The sequence below is a fragment of the Chanos chanos genome, chromosome 8, assembly GCF_902362185.1.
Source record: "Chanos chanos chromosome 8, fChaCha1.1, whole genome shotgun sequence".
Lineage (NCBI taxonomy): Eukaryota > Metazoa > Chordata > Actinopteri > Gonorynchiformes > Chanidae > Chanos > Chanos chanos.
Window position 1 is genome coordinate 9,526,249 of NC_044502.1, and position 15,360 is coordinate 9,541,608.

A 15,360-nucleotide genomic window follows, 5' to 3' on the forward strand; every position below is an offset into this window, starting at 1 on the left:
TTCGGCGGTGCCGTCTCACTTTAATTCCGCGTTCTTTATTTAGACCCTTATAAAAGAAGCAATCGGCTCTTTTATTAAACCCAATTTGTGGAGGCAGCCACCCCAGGGAGTCAACGGCTCTATTCTGCCAGGAGGTAGACGTTCTGTCACACACCCGGCCCCTGACGGCAGGCTGAAAGGCTGTGTGACTGCCGCAGGGGCAGGGGCTAAAACAACCAGAATTCAGCCCCCCTTTTACAAACACTTGTAAGAATGAAAAGAGAATGGAGAGTTGATTTCAGGCGAATGAAAGGGATTGCACTGGTTGTACTCCTAATGCTTATTCAGTCATCCAATTAGTGAGCGCGGTTTGGTTTAGGATCATTCTCTTTCTTTTGTGTGCTCTCCGTCTCTCTGTCTCTCTCTCTCTCTAATTCTCTCTCTCTCTAGCTCTCTCTCTCTCTCTCGTTTTTCAATACCTCTCCAAACAACAATCTCTCGGTTTATTCATTTTCTAATTTTACGCTGCTTTCCTCGTTCACGGTTTTTTCCCGCTCCCTCTCTCTTTCCCTTTGTCTTCTATTTTAGATTTGGAAGAATCAGTCCCATTACCTTAACTCAGCTCATCCAGCATTTTTTCTTTTCTCAATTCATTTCCTCTGTACATTTCCATCCATCCATCCATCCATCCCTGTATCTTTCTATCCAACGTAATGTCCTCTCTCTCTGCCGACGTTAGCGCGCGAGACCGGCTTTGTTTATGCAGGTCTGTGGTTCTGTGTCACTTTCCATCAGAGACAAAGATTTCAAAGCGGGTACAACATAACTCATAAACCCTGAGATGTCACTCACAAACCCACGGGGCACCGAAAGCTAATTTTGCTTTATGTTCGTTGTCAAAATTTTGTGTCAACTTTTCTGCCTCGTACACTTCAGAAGTTACTATAGCAACACCAGATGTTTTTTTTTTTTTTTTCCTTCACTTCATACTTGCTTCCCATGCTAGGTTCTTCACTGTCATCCTCCCATCTTGCTGACAGTATTCTTTTTTTTTTTTTTTCATTCTGTTCCTTTGGTATTTCTGGAGTGCATTCCCCTTTTTCTGCCTGTCACCTTATCGTAGTCCACAGTCATTAACCCAAAAGATCACACTTTAACCTTCATCAAGCCATCCTCCAACCTCTGTTTTTTTTTTCTTTCACGCCCTCTCACTTTCTTTTTTTCTCCCCCTCTTTCTCACTCTTTTTTTCTGTTACATACTCTTCAAGTCATTAACCCATCCCAGTGGTTACAGTAAATGCACTGACAACGTGTAGTTGTAACCTTCAGCAGTTGTCCCTATAGTCAATCTAAAAGAACATGCTACAGTCTCACAGGGCTTAGTGACAGAACCCAGGAGAGCTTCTGTGCTTCATTAGACGTGTCATGACCGTCGGCTCTGCCTGCTCAGAACTGAGGGTCTATGTCGTTGTTCCGTTACGAGGATTAAAGTTTTCAACTGGCTGTCTAACCTTCATATAACTCTAATCATTTGGATTAGCAACCCGAAAAGTGTCTGACGTCCTGTCTCTGGTGGCCGCATGTGTGATTATCCCTGCTGCTTGTGGTCAGTCACACAAACTGTTTGCAAGGACGCAGTATTAAACGGAGTAGTGTAGCATTAAACTGAGCAGAAGGTGGTCCTATTCCAAATATGGGTTCAGTCTCCAACACTGCTGGAGCTGATAGTGTGCTGAACAGGGGACAAGTGAGTACCTGAGGCAAACACGTATTCAAAATCAGATATCTCCCGCTAGTTGGCTAGCTAGCTAGATATACAGATAGATAGATAGATAGATAGATAGATAGATAGATAGATAGATAGATAGATAGATAGATAGATAGATAGATAGATAGATAGATAGATGGGTGGATGGATGGATAGGCCGATAGATAGATAGTCTGACATTTTTTTCTATTAACATGAACAAAGCAGAACTTATGTTGACCTTATGTAACTTTCTGCTGACAGTTCGTTTGGGTCTTTATTTCCTCTATTAGCGGGTAAGGTGAAAGAGATACATTGTGTATTTTCTCTCTCTGTGTGTGTGTGTGTCTCACAGGCATGCGTATCCTGGTGAATCTCTTGCTGGACACTCTCCCCATGCTGGGTAACGTCCTCCTTCTCTGTTTCTTTGTCTTCTTCATCTTCGGCATCATCGGCGTGCAGCTGTGGGCCGGACTGTTGCGTAACCGCTGTTACCCGGAGGAGAACTTCACTCTGTGAGTGAGAATCCCGTCGCCCCAAACATCGAACCCTGCTGCTGAATGAATGTGTATTCAAAATCATCTTTTTTAATATTGTTTTAGCTCTGTCCGGTAAATAGCATTTCATAATAACAACTTCTCATTTTGCAGGCTGCGGGGAAAAGTGAAAAGGATATGCCAGGCGTAATTGGGCATGTTGTTGAATGTTATCCAGTCTATTATGAGCCTGTTTTGTTGGATCTAATATAATCTAATGAGGACTTACTGTCCATTGTAAAACAATATTTTCACCTTTCTTCTCTCTGCAAAATGAATGGCGGTCGATATCTGGAGACAGTCTCTGAGATCTCCACGGCATTACAGTTCTTCAACGTTGCCTCTCTCTTTCTTCATTTTCATAAAGGGCAATTACAAATCTAAATTTAAACAATGCAAATATCATTACCTCTCAGTCAATTCCTTCACTTAATTAAAAACCTGTGGAGTTTGCAATTGCTCTCTCTCTCTCTCTCTCTCTCTCTCTCTCTCTCTCAGTCTTTTGTCGTCTGTATTTCATTTATATTAAGATCCAGCACCTCCTTTGTGCCAGCTCTAATGTATGTCACATAAACTGAGGTTTTTATTTTTTTTTTCCATAGAAGCATTTGTGGAGGAGGTCTGTGTGTTCACGCATAGATTTCGCTAATTTAATTTCTCTGCCAGTGAGATATATGCTTGCTTTGCTCATAATCACAGGAATACGGGATATGTAAGAGGGCTGGTGATGCTGCCGCCTCTTTCCTTTGTCAGATTTATGACTGATAACCCTATCATGTAAGAAGGGACTCTTCCACAGGCAGACTGAATTTCAACGGTAATCTCTAGAAATTTCCGGAAAGCTTTTTTTTTTTTGTTAGGCAGAGAATCAAATGAAATATTCTCCGGGCTTTGAAGCGCGGGCTTCTTTTTCCTCTTTTTTTTTTCCCTTGCTTTGATCTGTGAATTCCACACCTGCTGGGCTTACCCACGGATATAAATGTTTGGTAGTTATAGATCAAACTGCCATTAATGCATGTTTGGTATTGAGGGAACGAATTGGCATGAATGCGTAATGTCACCTCCTTTTTTTTTTTTTTAGCTGAGGCTTCTTAGATTGTACCCTTACTTTCCGAGGACAGTTAGACCAATTCTACTTATTACAAATTGTTCTTGATTTAAATGAACAGAGAGAATTTGTTCTGTAATCTAGCCAATCTCCACAAATCCAGGCTGGAGGTGCAGATAATTAGCATTCTCTTCAAGTCTTCTCAGTGCCCACAGAGTCTCTATAATTGGCACAAAACTTCACATATATCATGCTTTTGTGTCTTCCCATACTTTATAATGACAATAAAGACATTTCACTGGCAATCCAGAACATTCTGCCTTTGTGTCATTATCTATACCAGCAGTTCTCAATATCACCTCTGGGGACCCACAAGATAGCATGATTTTACTCTAGCCTAACATTCGACAGACTTGATTCAACTTATCAACTGAATACTGAACCCTCTGGCTTCTCGAGCTGGTCATGTTGGTGTTAGGCATTAACTAAAATGAACTGTCTTGTAGGTCTGCATGATGTAAGAAACACTGATCTATACAACATGTCCCTGCTTAGTGAGTTATGTATTTGAGAAGACATGTAAGACCAAATCCAAACTGAATGGATCCATAGTCTTCTCACGCATGCGTGTGTTAGAGTGGTGCATTAGTGTGTGTGTCTGACACATTAAGAGAAGGGAAGCGTGTTCATCCCCACCTCCCCCACCCCACTCCCCTGGTGCCCCAGTTGTTTTGATGATTTACTTCCTTATTCCCAGACAGTGCAAAATTGTGAAATCTGGGGCGTTTTTTTTTTTTTTTTTTCTGGAGTTGGTAAATTAACTTACTGTGCACCTCTTTGCCATCGCTTGCCTTTTTTGTTTGTTTGTTTGTTGTTGTTACTTTTTTTTTTTTTTTTTTTTGCTGTTCCCAACTTATTATCTTTATTTCACTCCTCTGCTCCTAGAGATTGTCCCAAATATTTACTTGGAGAAATTTTAGAGAAGATATTGTTGTTGTTTATTTTCCTCCGTGTGTGTGTGTGACAGAGAATGTCAATCATTGTGCTGAAATTTAAAGCAAATGTTTTAGTCTGGGACTGCGACTTGAACTCGATCCATAAACCAATGTTTTGTCCCTCTCATCTCTTTCATTCTTTGCATTTATCCTACTCTGCTCTTTTTATAGGCTGAAGTATTTTGGAGAAAGTATTTTCTTGAAACCCATATTGGTTCTTGGTGAAAGACATTGAGACATTTTTATACATCAAGGCAGTTAAGTTTCGTCGTTGGATACTTGATTCTGCCTTCATCAATCAAGAAATATCCGAAGGGCCAGTTTCTCTTTGCTCCCTTATTAGTCTTCATTGTACAGTTGAATAGGTTTTAGGTTATGGTTTCCCTTGGGTTTACTGTTGTTCATGGCTAAAAGAGTCTATGTTCATCTGTCATTTCTTTAATATCTCCATCGCTTACCATGCTATACCCATTCCCTCCATTTTTTCACCCATCTGTGTCAGCAGAGTGATGTCATGGCATCACTTGGACAAGGACTGATGGGAAAATTATGACTCCGACCTTGATACGTTCTCCGTGGAACAGCCATGGTGATGGAGAGAGTTCTTTGGAGCGATTAGCAAACAGGTTGTCCTCATAAGCGGAACGTGAGATGGAAGCCAACATGTGGATGGCGTGAGAGCGATTTAATTCCCAAATCACTACATGTAAAATCCTCTTATGCTAATTAATACAGTAAAGTGGCTTCATTTTAGAGTGTGACAGTTAGGAAATCATGCTAATGTCATGCATTCTGTATGCGTCAGACTGAGCGCTATGCAAATGTTCTGAAGCTTCAAACACATTCGCCGTGAATTGTTGATCTTTGGAGGTTGATTTTAATTGGAAAACTGATGAGAGTGATTCAATGAGAAGATGATGATGTTAATGATTATGAGGATTATTCCATTTTGACCTGACATCTCATATTTCTAAGGAACAAAGAGGCATATTATGACGAGTATCGACCTGCACGTTACCCGTACATTACTTTTTGGACCACGTCCATAGAGCATGAGGATTACGATCATGATGTCCATATCGACTGCAGTGATGGATCGTGAAAATGAGACTTTAGGAAACTATTAATTCCAATAGTTTGGCATACGGTTAAAAGAAAAAAAAAGTCCGTAATAAATTCCATAGAGTTGCCATTTGTTTTCTTGTTCGTTTAAAACAGACCCCCAAAAATAGCAATTTTGTCTTAATCTGACCTGAAACCCAGACTAAAACCTGGTGATTAATGTTCTCCTGTAGAAGAACTCCCTCTCTGCTGAACTGAGCCAGAGAAGGGGGGTGTCATTATGTGGTCTGTAAGTGGATTGGCAGACAGATTGATGTGATCAGAGACTGCTATTAGGGAAATGTAATGAATCAATGCTAGCTGCCCAATTAAGCAAAACAGATAATTATGGCTAATTACAACTCATGCTATTCACTCACCTCGTGATGGCTGTACTGCTGAGTTTGTCAAACACAGTTTGACTGTGTGTGGTAGTGAGATTTGGGAATGGGTTTTAGAAGCTTCTCTGGGACAAGTGAAAATTAGTGTTTGTCCAAAACTTCCTGTAAAAGTCAGAGGTACCTTCAAGTCTCATGTGAAAATGTCTTTGTTATGAGTCATCCTGTAAACGCGGTGGACTGAGTTTTGACTTGTTTTGGACATCTATGAAATAAATTCATCGCACGTCTCAGGTTTCTCCTTCTGAGAAGTGAGGACCGGCGAAAAGTGAAGAAAGACACGATGCATATCTTTTTATGAGTCGGTTTGGGCTGATCGGGGGGTTCGAAATTACTCCAGCTAGCTGACTTCATTGTCATTTCACACACTCTCTCTCTCTCTCTCTCTCTCTCTTGCATCAATATGATACCGAAATTGATTTTGTTATGTTGTCCCAAACCAACCCATACATGTGATTGTAGGTCTCTTTGGTCGCCTTTTGATTCGACTAGAAAATAAATGACAAAATTTGACCAATGGCTGACAGATTCACATCCACACGCCTCTGTGAAATTTAACTATACAGCGCTATTACAGGACTGTGTGGGAACAAGATATTCTTTACGAGACTGTGACAAAACACATGTCTTCCAGGTCCCATCTAATCTCATTCCTCTCCACTATCTTTTCCTTGTGTTTCTTTCCATCCTTCTTCTTCTATTCAGCCAAGAGATGAGAGATAGAAGTGATATTTAATGAATACGATGTCTCTGAAGATATAGTCATTGAAGTCTTATTGCCCCGCTTTATAAACTCTCGTCGGGTCATTTAGAGGCAACGTCCTTTTAGAATTTTCCGGAGCACAAGATATGATTATTTTTCTCTCTGATCTTCTTTGGTGGTGCTTTTCCGTTGCACAGTGTATTAACATAAACCCTCCATGTGTCTTATTCTTTTTCCGCTTGTTTTATTGTTCAATTACCTTGACATATCTTATTGACATTTGAATACTATCAAACCTCATGATATAAGTTAATGATATCCTCTGTCCTTCACCTTTCTTTCTCTCTCTCTCTCTCTCTCTCTCTCTCTCTCTCCGTGTCTCCCTCTTGCTCTCTGTCTTTCTCTTTCTCTGTAAAAAGCACTGCAAATCAGAGAGATAAAGAGCATGTGATCGTGTGTTGGAGTCTGATTACCGCTTTCCCTACATCAGACACAATGGGAGACAATGATTGATAGTTCAAAAAAATGAGTCATTTACATCTGTATCCTTAACCTTTTCCTATTATCTCAGTCTATTGTTATTTCTCGCCGAGTCACAATCAACCCCTTTCGCAATATGACTAATTTCTCACCGTTTCTGTCTCCCCTCCCCCCTTCAGATCCAAGGGAGTCACCCTTCCTGCCCCTTACTACATGCCAGACGAGGATGACGAAAGACCCTTCATCTGCTCGCTGGCGGCCGATAACGGGATCATGTCATGCCAGGACGTTCCGGCTCGACGGGAGGGGGGGCGGGAATGCTGTTTGGACATGGAAGACGTCCAGTATCGCCAGTCCCTGGGCCTAAGCCCCGAACCTTTAGTTAATGGTAGCGCCAGTGTAGTGGGCCTCTGTGTTAACTGGAACCAGTATTACACACGGTGTCAGACGGGCCACAGTAACCCGCATAAAGGAGCTATCAACTTTGACAACATCGGCTATGCCTGGATTGTCATCTTTCAGGTGCAGACGCCAAGTTCATATGTATAAATGTATAAATACAATATACAGATAATATATATAATAGAAATAGAAATATAGTATAAATAACATTCCCTGGTTTGTATGAGGCAGCTGTGAAATACTACCAGAGCTATGAAGCACTGGTATCTTAAAATCGGATAGAAAAAGAAATAATTTGAAAATAAATTTTCCAATGTTCTGTGAAAAATATAACAGTATGCGTATAATCTTTTCAAAATTGGAACAGTTACAAATTGGGAGTTTGTAACGGTAAAGTCTGCAAACCTACTTTAACATAGTATCTTTTTCAGAACTTTTTTTCAAAAGGTGGCTGCGATGTGAAAAAAACAAAAAACATGACACTTCTACACAATTAGCTTTCTTTGCTGGATATGGAGTGCTATGGTCTTTTGATGTGTAAGAGATGCTTTGAGTTTTAGATTTTTCATGAAACACAAGACCTTTTCAGTAACTGTGTGTGTGTGTGTGTTTATGTACAGGTGATCACTCTGGAAGGCTGGGTGGAGATTATGTACTATGTGATGGATGCTCACTCATTCTACAACTTCATTTACTTCATTCTGCTGATCATAGTAAGTGAGCATAGCCAATGTTAGCTCAGCAAACCCGTTGACACACAATGACACACAACTGCTGTTTCAATATGTACATGTCTACTCTAATAAGCCTCTGAATTATAGAAGTATTTCAGGAGTGGGCCATGGACACACACACACACATACACACATGCTCACTCAGGGACAAACGCGCACACACAGACACACACACCCACACACACACACAAAAGGAGAGAGAGAGGGAGAGAATGAGGTAGACTGCTTTGGATTTCCCTGTTGGAGCTGATTTCACAGATACTGTCTCTCACGCTCTTATACTGAAGACTTCTGGTAGAAACCAGCCCAAGTTGAAACTCTTTCTGACAATTCTTCACACACTTTTAAAGGACTGACATCAAATCCTAACAAAATTTGTTTTGGCAGAAGGACCTCCTGCAACCCTTGTGCAAGTCTTGGTGTTCTTTTGTGAATACCTGTCTTCTTGTTGATTTCCTGCTTGTGTGTTCCCTGTTTGTCTGTGTGTGTGTGTGTGTGTCTGTCTGTCTGTCTGCCTGTGTCTGTGCATAAAGTTCTTAATAGCTTTTTTGTGATGTTATTGTCACTCGATTACTGCTCTCTCTCTCTCTCTCTCTCTCTCTCTCTCTCTCTCTCTCTCTCTCTCTCTCTCTCTCTTTCTCTCTGTCACTCGCTCTTTCCTTCTCCCTCTCTGTAGCTTGGCAACAGGAGTTAAGTAAGGTTTCTGCCTAAATGAAGTGTGGGTTTCTAATCTCAAACAGTTACTCTTGCTTAGTTCTCATTGATACCCTCCACACACACACACACACACACACACACACACACCACACACTTACGTCCTCATGGGACCTTTGTACATCATCAATAACGTCTGTGTCTCCCAGACACAAGGAGCAATGCCATGTTTAGTCCTCACACATCTACCCTGAACTCTCTCTTGTCTTTTATTTACTGCTCCTATTAATTACTAATATTAGTATTCGGGGACTTCAGTTTGAACCCCTTTGGGCTGTATGGAGAAGGTTTATATTGGAAGCATCAGTCTTCTCTGTCAGCCTCTGCCAGTCTGGACTAAACTCAAGAGTCCCGTTGCTAACTGGTCGGCTGTGGATTAAAAGAGTGTAGGCCCGTATTACAGCTGTCTTAATCCGGTGGGATACATTCGCTGAGATTGTTTAGTGTAGTTGCCTGAGGCATCAAAGTCATTTTTAAAACATCAGTCAAGTTGTTTTGCTTACAGACTGTGCGTGTACAGAAACTAAATCCTGCTTTCGTTTGAAACCCACATGCAGGCACACGCGTGCACACATACATGGAAAAACACATTTGAATACATACACACGTAGGCATATGCATGCATGAGCACACACACACACAGGCACACACACACACACACACACACACACACACACACACACACACACACACAGGCAGGCACACAAGCACAGGTGCACATGTCCACACAAACTTATATATACAGATACATGCACGCACGCACACTCACACACACACACACGCGCACACACACACACACACCACATAATCATTATCACTGCTTCCTGCAGTGGTGTTTCCTTTTTTTTTTGTTTCTTTTTTCCTTTCTTTTTTTTAAATCCAAAACGAAAGGCAATCAAAAGTGAAGGAGTTTGAGTATTCATAATCAAAAACAATCACCACTGTATGCAGGTCTAAACAACTCTGATTGTCCTCTCTGAATATTTTACTTCCAAAATGCCCCTCACTGTCATGTAGATAGTTATTTATTCATGATTTCAAGTGATTGGAGAAAAATTCACTAAAAATGACTTCGTTGGTGAAGTGCTCTTTTGGTGTTTTGAAGGAGACCCTGTTTTTGTAGATACGAAAGGTGGAACAGGTGCTCCTAAATATTTAAGACAATTGTAGTGGTCTACGTTTTAGTATGTTTGGAGCCAATTCATTCGAAAAATAAAATTCACACACTCCTCAATCAGGTAACTGCCAAAATATTTGATACATGCTTCCAGGGTTGAACTGATTGGTTTCATATTGGCACAAAAGGGGGTTTTTTTTGTCGTTGTTGTTGTTTTTGTTGCAGAAAAACACTTAGATGCATTTAAATTGTTGTCTTGGTGCAACTCCTGTGTTTATTTCCCTCCTTTCGGCCGTTGTTGGCGTTCGTTTTCTAACAGTTGGCCTAATCACTTGTGTTCTGCCCGACACTTTTCTCTGGGGGCTCTCACTAATGATTCTTTATTCGAAAAGGAGAGATGAGGGTGAAAAATATATAAAAAAAAAAAACACGGTACAGTTGAACTCACTGATGAACCTGTCAGCGGTTCGTCTTGAGCTCTCCTCCCATTTTCCTTATTAGCTATGAAATCACAGAATCGATAAGTGGAAGAGAAAGTTATGCCACTCTGTGTGTGAGTTTTTTTTTTAAAGTGGATTGATCACACCATGGAGAGAGTTTATAGGGCTTTTCTCCCTTCTCCCACTGCTAAAGGAAAAGGATCAATCTTTTGTTTAGAGGTGATTCATCTGTCTGTCTTTCTTTCTTTCTTTCTTTCTTTCTTTCTTTCTTTCTTACCATCTGTCCCTTAATGTTTGTTCCTACTTTCCAAGTCCTTTATCATTTATTTACAGAAGATGGAATGAGTGCAGAGGAGAGTGCTTCAGTTGTCCTCACAGTGGTTCTCAACTCTCTCTCACTCTCTCTCTCTCTCTCTCTCTCTCTCTCTCTCTCTCTCTCTCTCTCATTCTCTCTCTGACTCACACACACACACACACACACACACTTTTCCCCCTTACAGGTTGGCTCTTTCTTCATGATCAATCTATGCCTGGTGGTGATAGCCACCCAGTTCTCGGAGACTAAACAGCGGGAGCATCAGCTGATGCAGGAGCAGCGGGCTCAGTGTCTGTCCTCCAGCACGCTGGCCTCCATGGCCGAGCCGGGCGACTGTTACGAGGAGCTCTTCCAGCTGGTGTGTCACGTCTTACGCAAGGCCCGCAGACGCTCCGCCGCTCTCTACAGAGCCATCCGCGGCAAGCCGCGGGCGCAGCCGCCGGCCAGGCCCAGGGCGAGCGCCGGAACGGGGGGAGAGGGGGCGGGGGTCAGGCCGGGAGAAAGACCCAACCTGAACGGAGGAGATCGCTGCCAGCAGCAGCAACTGCAGCAACGCTATCAGGGTAAAGCGAGATTTAAGTAATCTGGGGTTTAAAACGTCAGAGTCGTGATTGCTTTGGATTACGGTAATCGTCGTGGAAACTTGCCGGAAACTTGCCGTTGGATTAGGCTAGTTTCAGTTCTTAGGCATTTTAGGATAGAGGGATATGGTGGGAAGGAAGGGAAAGGAAAGAAAACATGCTGAAACCGACCCAAATGAAGCAGAACTTTTTAAGAATGTTCACTGTTCAGCATATCTTTAAACCAGCTTATTAAAAACCTTGACATTGACATATTCCAGGATCATTTCATAACCTGTCGGTTTATGAATTTTTTTTTTCAGCTTCTCATTGTCCACACCATTTCAAATCTGACCACACCTCTTTGGAAGGGCCTACTGCCCTTACAGTGTCCCCCAACCCTGAAGACTGCCCTCAGTGCAACACGCCTCTGTCACTCACCGATGGGGAGGGACCTGTTGGTACCTCAGCCAATGAGGAGGCAGAGGAGGGTGCAGTGGAAGAGACAGACAGGGAAGGCACCCATACAGAAGGCAATAGAGAGGACAGACATGGAGAGGACAGAAGGGCTTGTCAAGGCCAATGTAAGGATCTCTGGACAGAGATGAGGATTAAATTATGGGGAATCGTAGAGAGCAAATACTTCAACAGAGGAATTATGATTGCCATTCTCATCAATACTATCAGTATGGGCATCGAACATCATGAACAGGTATGTATGGAGTTTACTCATATTCTCTCTTTATGCAGTTTACACTCCTCTGGCCTCCTCTCCTCTCCTCTCCTCTCCTCTCCTCTCCTCTCCTCTCCTCTCCTCTCCTCTCCTTTCCTCTCCTCTCTTGTGTCCCATTCCCTCTCCACTGTCCATTGTTGTCCTTATCAATTTGGGAGTCCATTATGTCAGCACACAGTGCTGATTGTAAAATTACTCAGGAGAATTTGTGGGAGATGAACAAAGAACAAGCCGTTCCTTTGAGGCCAAACAGGGACTAAAGCGTTCCACTAGGTACTCGCTCTCTCTTTCTCTGTCTCTCTCTCTCTCACACACTCACACACACGTACACGCAAAGGTACCACCTCTTCAACCATCTTCCACCCCCTAAGATACTCTCTCTTTCATTGCCTATGTGTTTTTCACTCCTTTTTTCTCCCTCCCACTGCTCCTTTGCTGGTCTCACTCGAGTGGTGTCTCTTGTCTCTTTGAATGCTAAAATTACTAAGGGAGACAGATAAAGAGAGAGAGAGAGAGCGAGAGAGAGAGAGAGAGAGAGATTTAAAACGCAGAGCGGTTGCTGAGTAGACAGGTTCCGCCGGCTCAGTGTATGTGTGTATTTCTGTGTGGAGCGGGATCAGCCCACGTGTTTTAACCGGAGCCTCCTCATCAGAACGCAGAGCTCGGTCCGCTCAGTCTCCATTTGCCCACACGCCCAGGTCACCCTGGCTTCTGTTCTGGGATCAGAACGTATCGCTTCATCACGGAAAGAGTGCCCGAAAACATTCTCATCCTTATCTCTCAGCTAGCGATGGATCAGATCCAACACACGGATATACTATATAGATATACTGTGTTCACGGTCAAACTGTCATCCCGCAGTCTAAAGGCCCGTAGCTAGAGCCGCCCGTTCGGCAAAAGCGTTTTTTACCAAAGATCTGCAAAGACGTGCTTCACCATTTTCACTGAACCCAAAATCAGAGGAACTGGAATGACAGACGGGGGAAATGTCAGATGAACCGTTTTTGCATTTTGTGTGCGTGTGCGTGTGTGTGCGTGCGTGTGTGTGTGTGTGCGTGTGCGCGTGCGCGTGTGCTTGTGCATAAACCATGCCATTAGCAGCGTTGAGAGCTCTGCCAGTACCCTTTTGGCTTTTGTAAAGAGTGTTTGTGTAGGCTTCACCACTGGCGTCGGCGCCCGCTTGTGTGGCCGCGCTCACACTGTTTGGTCTGTCCTCGGGCAGGTTGGAGGAAGTCCATTGATTGAGGGAGATTGAATTGCCTGATAAGTAGACAGAGAGAGAGAGAGAGGTGTGCGGGGGAGTTTGGGGGGGGGGGTGGTGCAGAGATGGGGTACTACATTTAAAAACCCATTTTCCATCCCTTCCAGATGGGAAATTCCCACTGTTTTCCCGTTTTGGGGTTTTTTTTTGGTTTTTTCTCTCTCTCTCTCTCTCTCTCTCTCTCTCTCTCTCTCTCTCTCTCTCTCTCTCTGTTTTAGCAAAAGACCACACACCCAACACTCAGGCAAAACTAATTCGGTGAAGTAGAAAACAAATAGACCCGTCCACAGCTGTGCCTGGCCTGTCACGTCTCCATTAATGAGGAGCTTATTAAGACAGTATGTCCGACTGTGGTTTTTGTGCTGTTCTGAGTTACTGCAGTAATTACACAGAATCTTGTACGGCTTATGGGTGTGCTGTACGTATGAGTCTCAGTGCGTTGCTGGGATGACGCTTCGTGTGGCCTCTTCCTTCCAAAATGTGTCTAGCCCTCCAATCGCATTTGAAATTAATGAGACATTTTTGATTTGCTTTTTTTTTTCTCCAATTATGTAGTGTCCCCTTGCTCTCACACTTTTGTTCCAAAAACAGAAAAACCCTCTCTCTCTCTCTCTCTCTCTCTCTCTCTCTCTCTCTCCCTTTCTCTCTCTCTCTCTCTCTCTCTCTCCCTTTCTCTCTCTCTCTCTCTCTCTCTCTCCCTTTCTCTCTCTTTCTCTCTCACTTCTAGGGGAAGAAAGATAGATAGATAGATAGATAGATAGATAGATAGATAGATAGATAGATAGATAGATAGATAGATAGATGTCAATAAGGGACTCTCATTCTCTTTCTCTCTCTCTCTTACAGCCAGAAGAGTTGACCAATGTGTTGGAAATCTGTAATATTGTTTTCACCAGTATGTTTGCCTTGGAGATGATCCTTAAGCTCACTGCCTTTGGCTGCTTTAACTACCTACGTAACCCCTACAACATCTTCGACGGCATCATCGTCATCATCAGGTGAGTCTCGCTTCAAGAAGCGAAAAATAAAATCCATCTGAAAAGCTTATCTTTGGACCAGGAACCATTAATGTTCGCATTGATCCGGCAGAAATGAACTTATTAAACATGTTCATCGGAATATTCCGTGTGATTTACTCTTTTTGTTTAGGCTTTGCGGTTAGACACAGTCAGTGAACATTCCTCTATTGACTGCATTGATTTGCACAAATTAGACAATTCTTTGTCTTTGATTTTTTTTCTTCCCAAGTCTCCCTGTGTCTAAGGGTGTCTTTCATTCTTTTTCAATTCATTTTCTTCTGACTTTCCTCCGCTCACTCTTCTTTCTCTCTCTGTCTCTCTCAAAACCTCTAGAAACGTCTTCATTTCTCTGTTTCATGGCCTTACTTTTATCTTTTTTTTCTCTCTCTCTCTCTCTCTGTCCGTGGACACATGTATGCAGTGTGTGTGAGATTATAGGGCAGTCGGATGGCGGTTTGTCGGTGTTGAGAACCTTCCGGTTGCTGAGGGTGCTGAAGCTGGTGCGTTTTATGCCCGCTCTGCGCAGACAGCTGGTGGTCCTGATGAAGACTATGGACAACGTGGCCACCTTCTGCATGCTCCTTATGCTCTTCATCTTCATCTTCAGGTGTGTGTGTGTGTGCGTGCGTGTGTGTGTGCGTGCGCGTGTGTGTGTGAACACATGTTCCTTCATAAATCAAGAAAATGGATCATTTTATATGTTCCTCATATAGGTTTATGTTTGTGTTTGTATAGGTGTGTGTGTGTGTGGGTGTATACATATTCCCTCATAGATCAAGAAAATGGATAATGTTGTTTGTCCCTCATACTGTTTACTATTAGGTGTATGTTTGTGCTTGTACGAGTACATGCGTGTGTGTGTGTGTGTTCATGTTTACCCTTTTCTTCAGGTCCACAGAGCAGTGTATTGCAGACCTCAGGGCTCCTTAGCCAAAGTCCCTCAGCAATCCATCTTGATGGTGCTATGTCAGAGTACATCAGGGTGATTTAGAGGATAAAGCCCTTGTAATATAAATGAGCTTGATTAGGGGTTTGCTGGTATGTGTGTCGTTGTGAAAGAGTATAAGAAAGATAGAG

The 15,360-nt window shown here is 42.6% G+C and overlaps 1 protein-coding gene across 1 annotated transcript in view; it reads left to right on the forward strand.

The window, feature by feature from the left end:
• LOC115819842 (voltage-dependent T-type calcium channel subunit alpha-1I-like) overlaps positions 1–15,360 on the forward strand; it is an 85,972-nt gene that overhangs the window by 40,409 nt on the left and 30,203 nt on the right. The window contains exons 5-11 of the mRNA XM_030783355.1: positions 2,082–2,241; positions 7,167–7,509; positions 8,010–8,102; positions 10,895–11,273; positions 11,594–11,982; positions 14,111–14,262; positions 14,705–14,890. Of these exons, the coding sequence (XP_030639215.1) occupies positions 2,082–2,241; positions 7,167–7,509; positions 8,010–8,102; positions 10,895–11,273; positions 11,594–11,982; positions 14,111–14,262; positions 14,705–14,890 (1,702 nt within the window). The remainder of the gene's footprint in view (positions 1–2,081; positions 2,242–7,166; positions 7,510–8,009; positions 8,103–10,894; positions 11,274–11,593; positions 11,983–14,110; positions 14,263–14,704; positions 14,891–15,360) is intronic.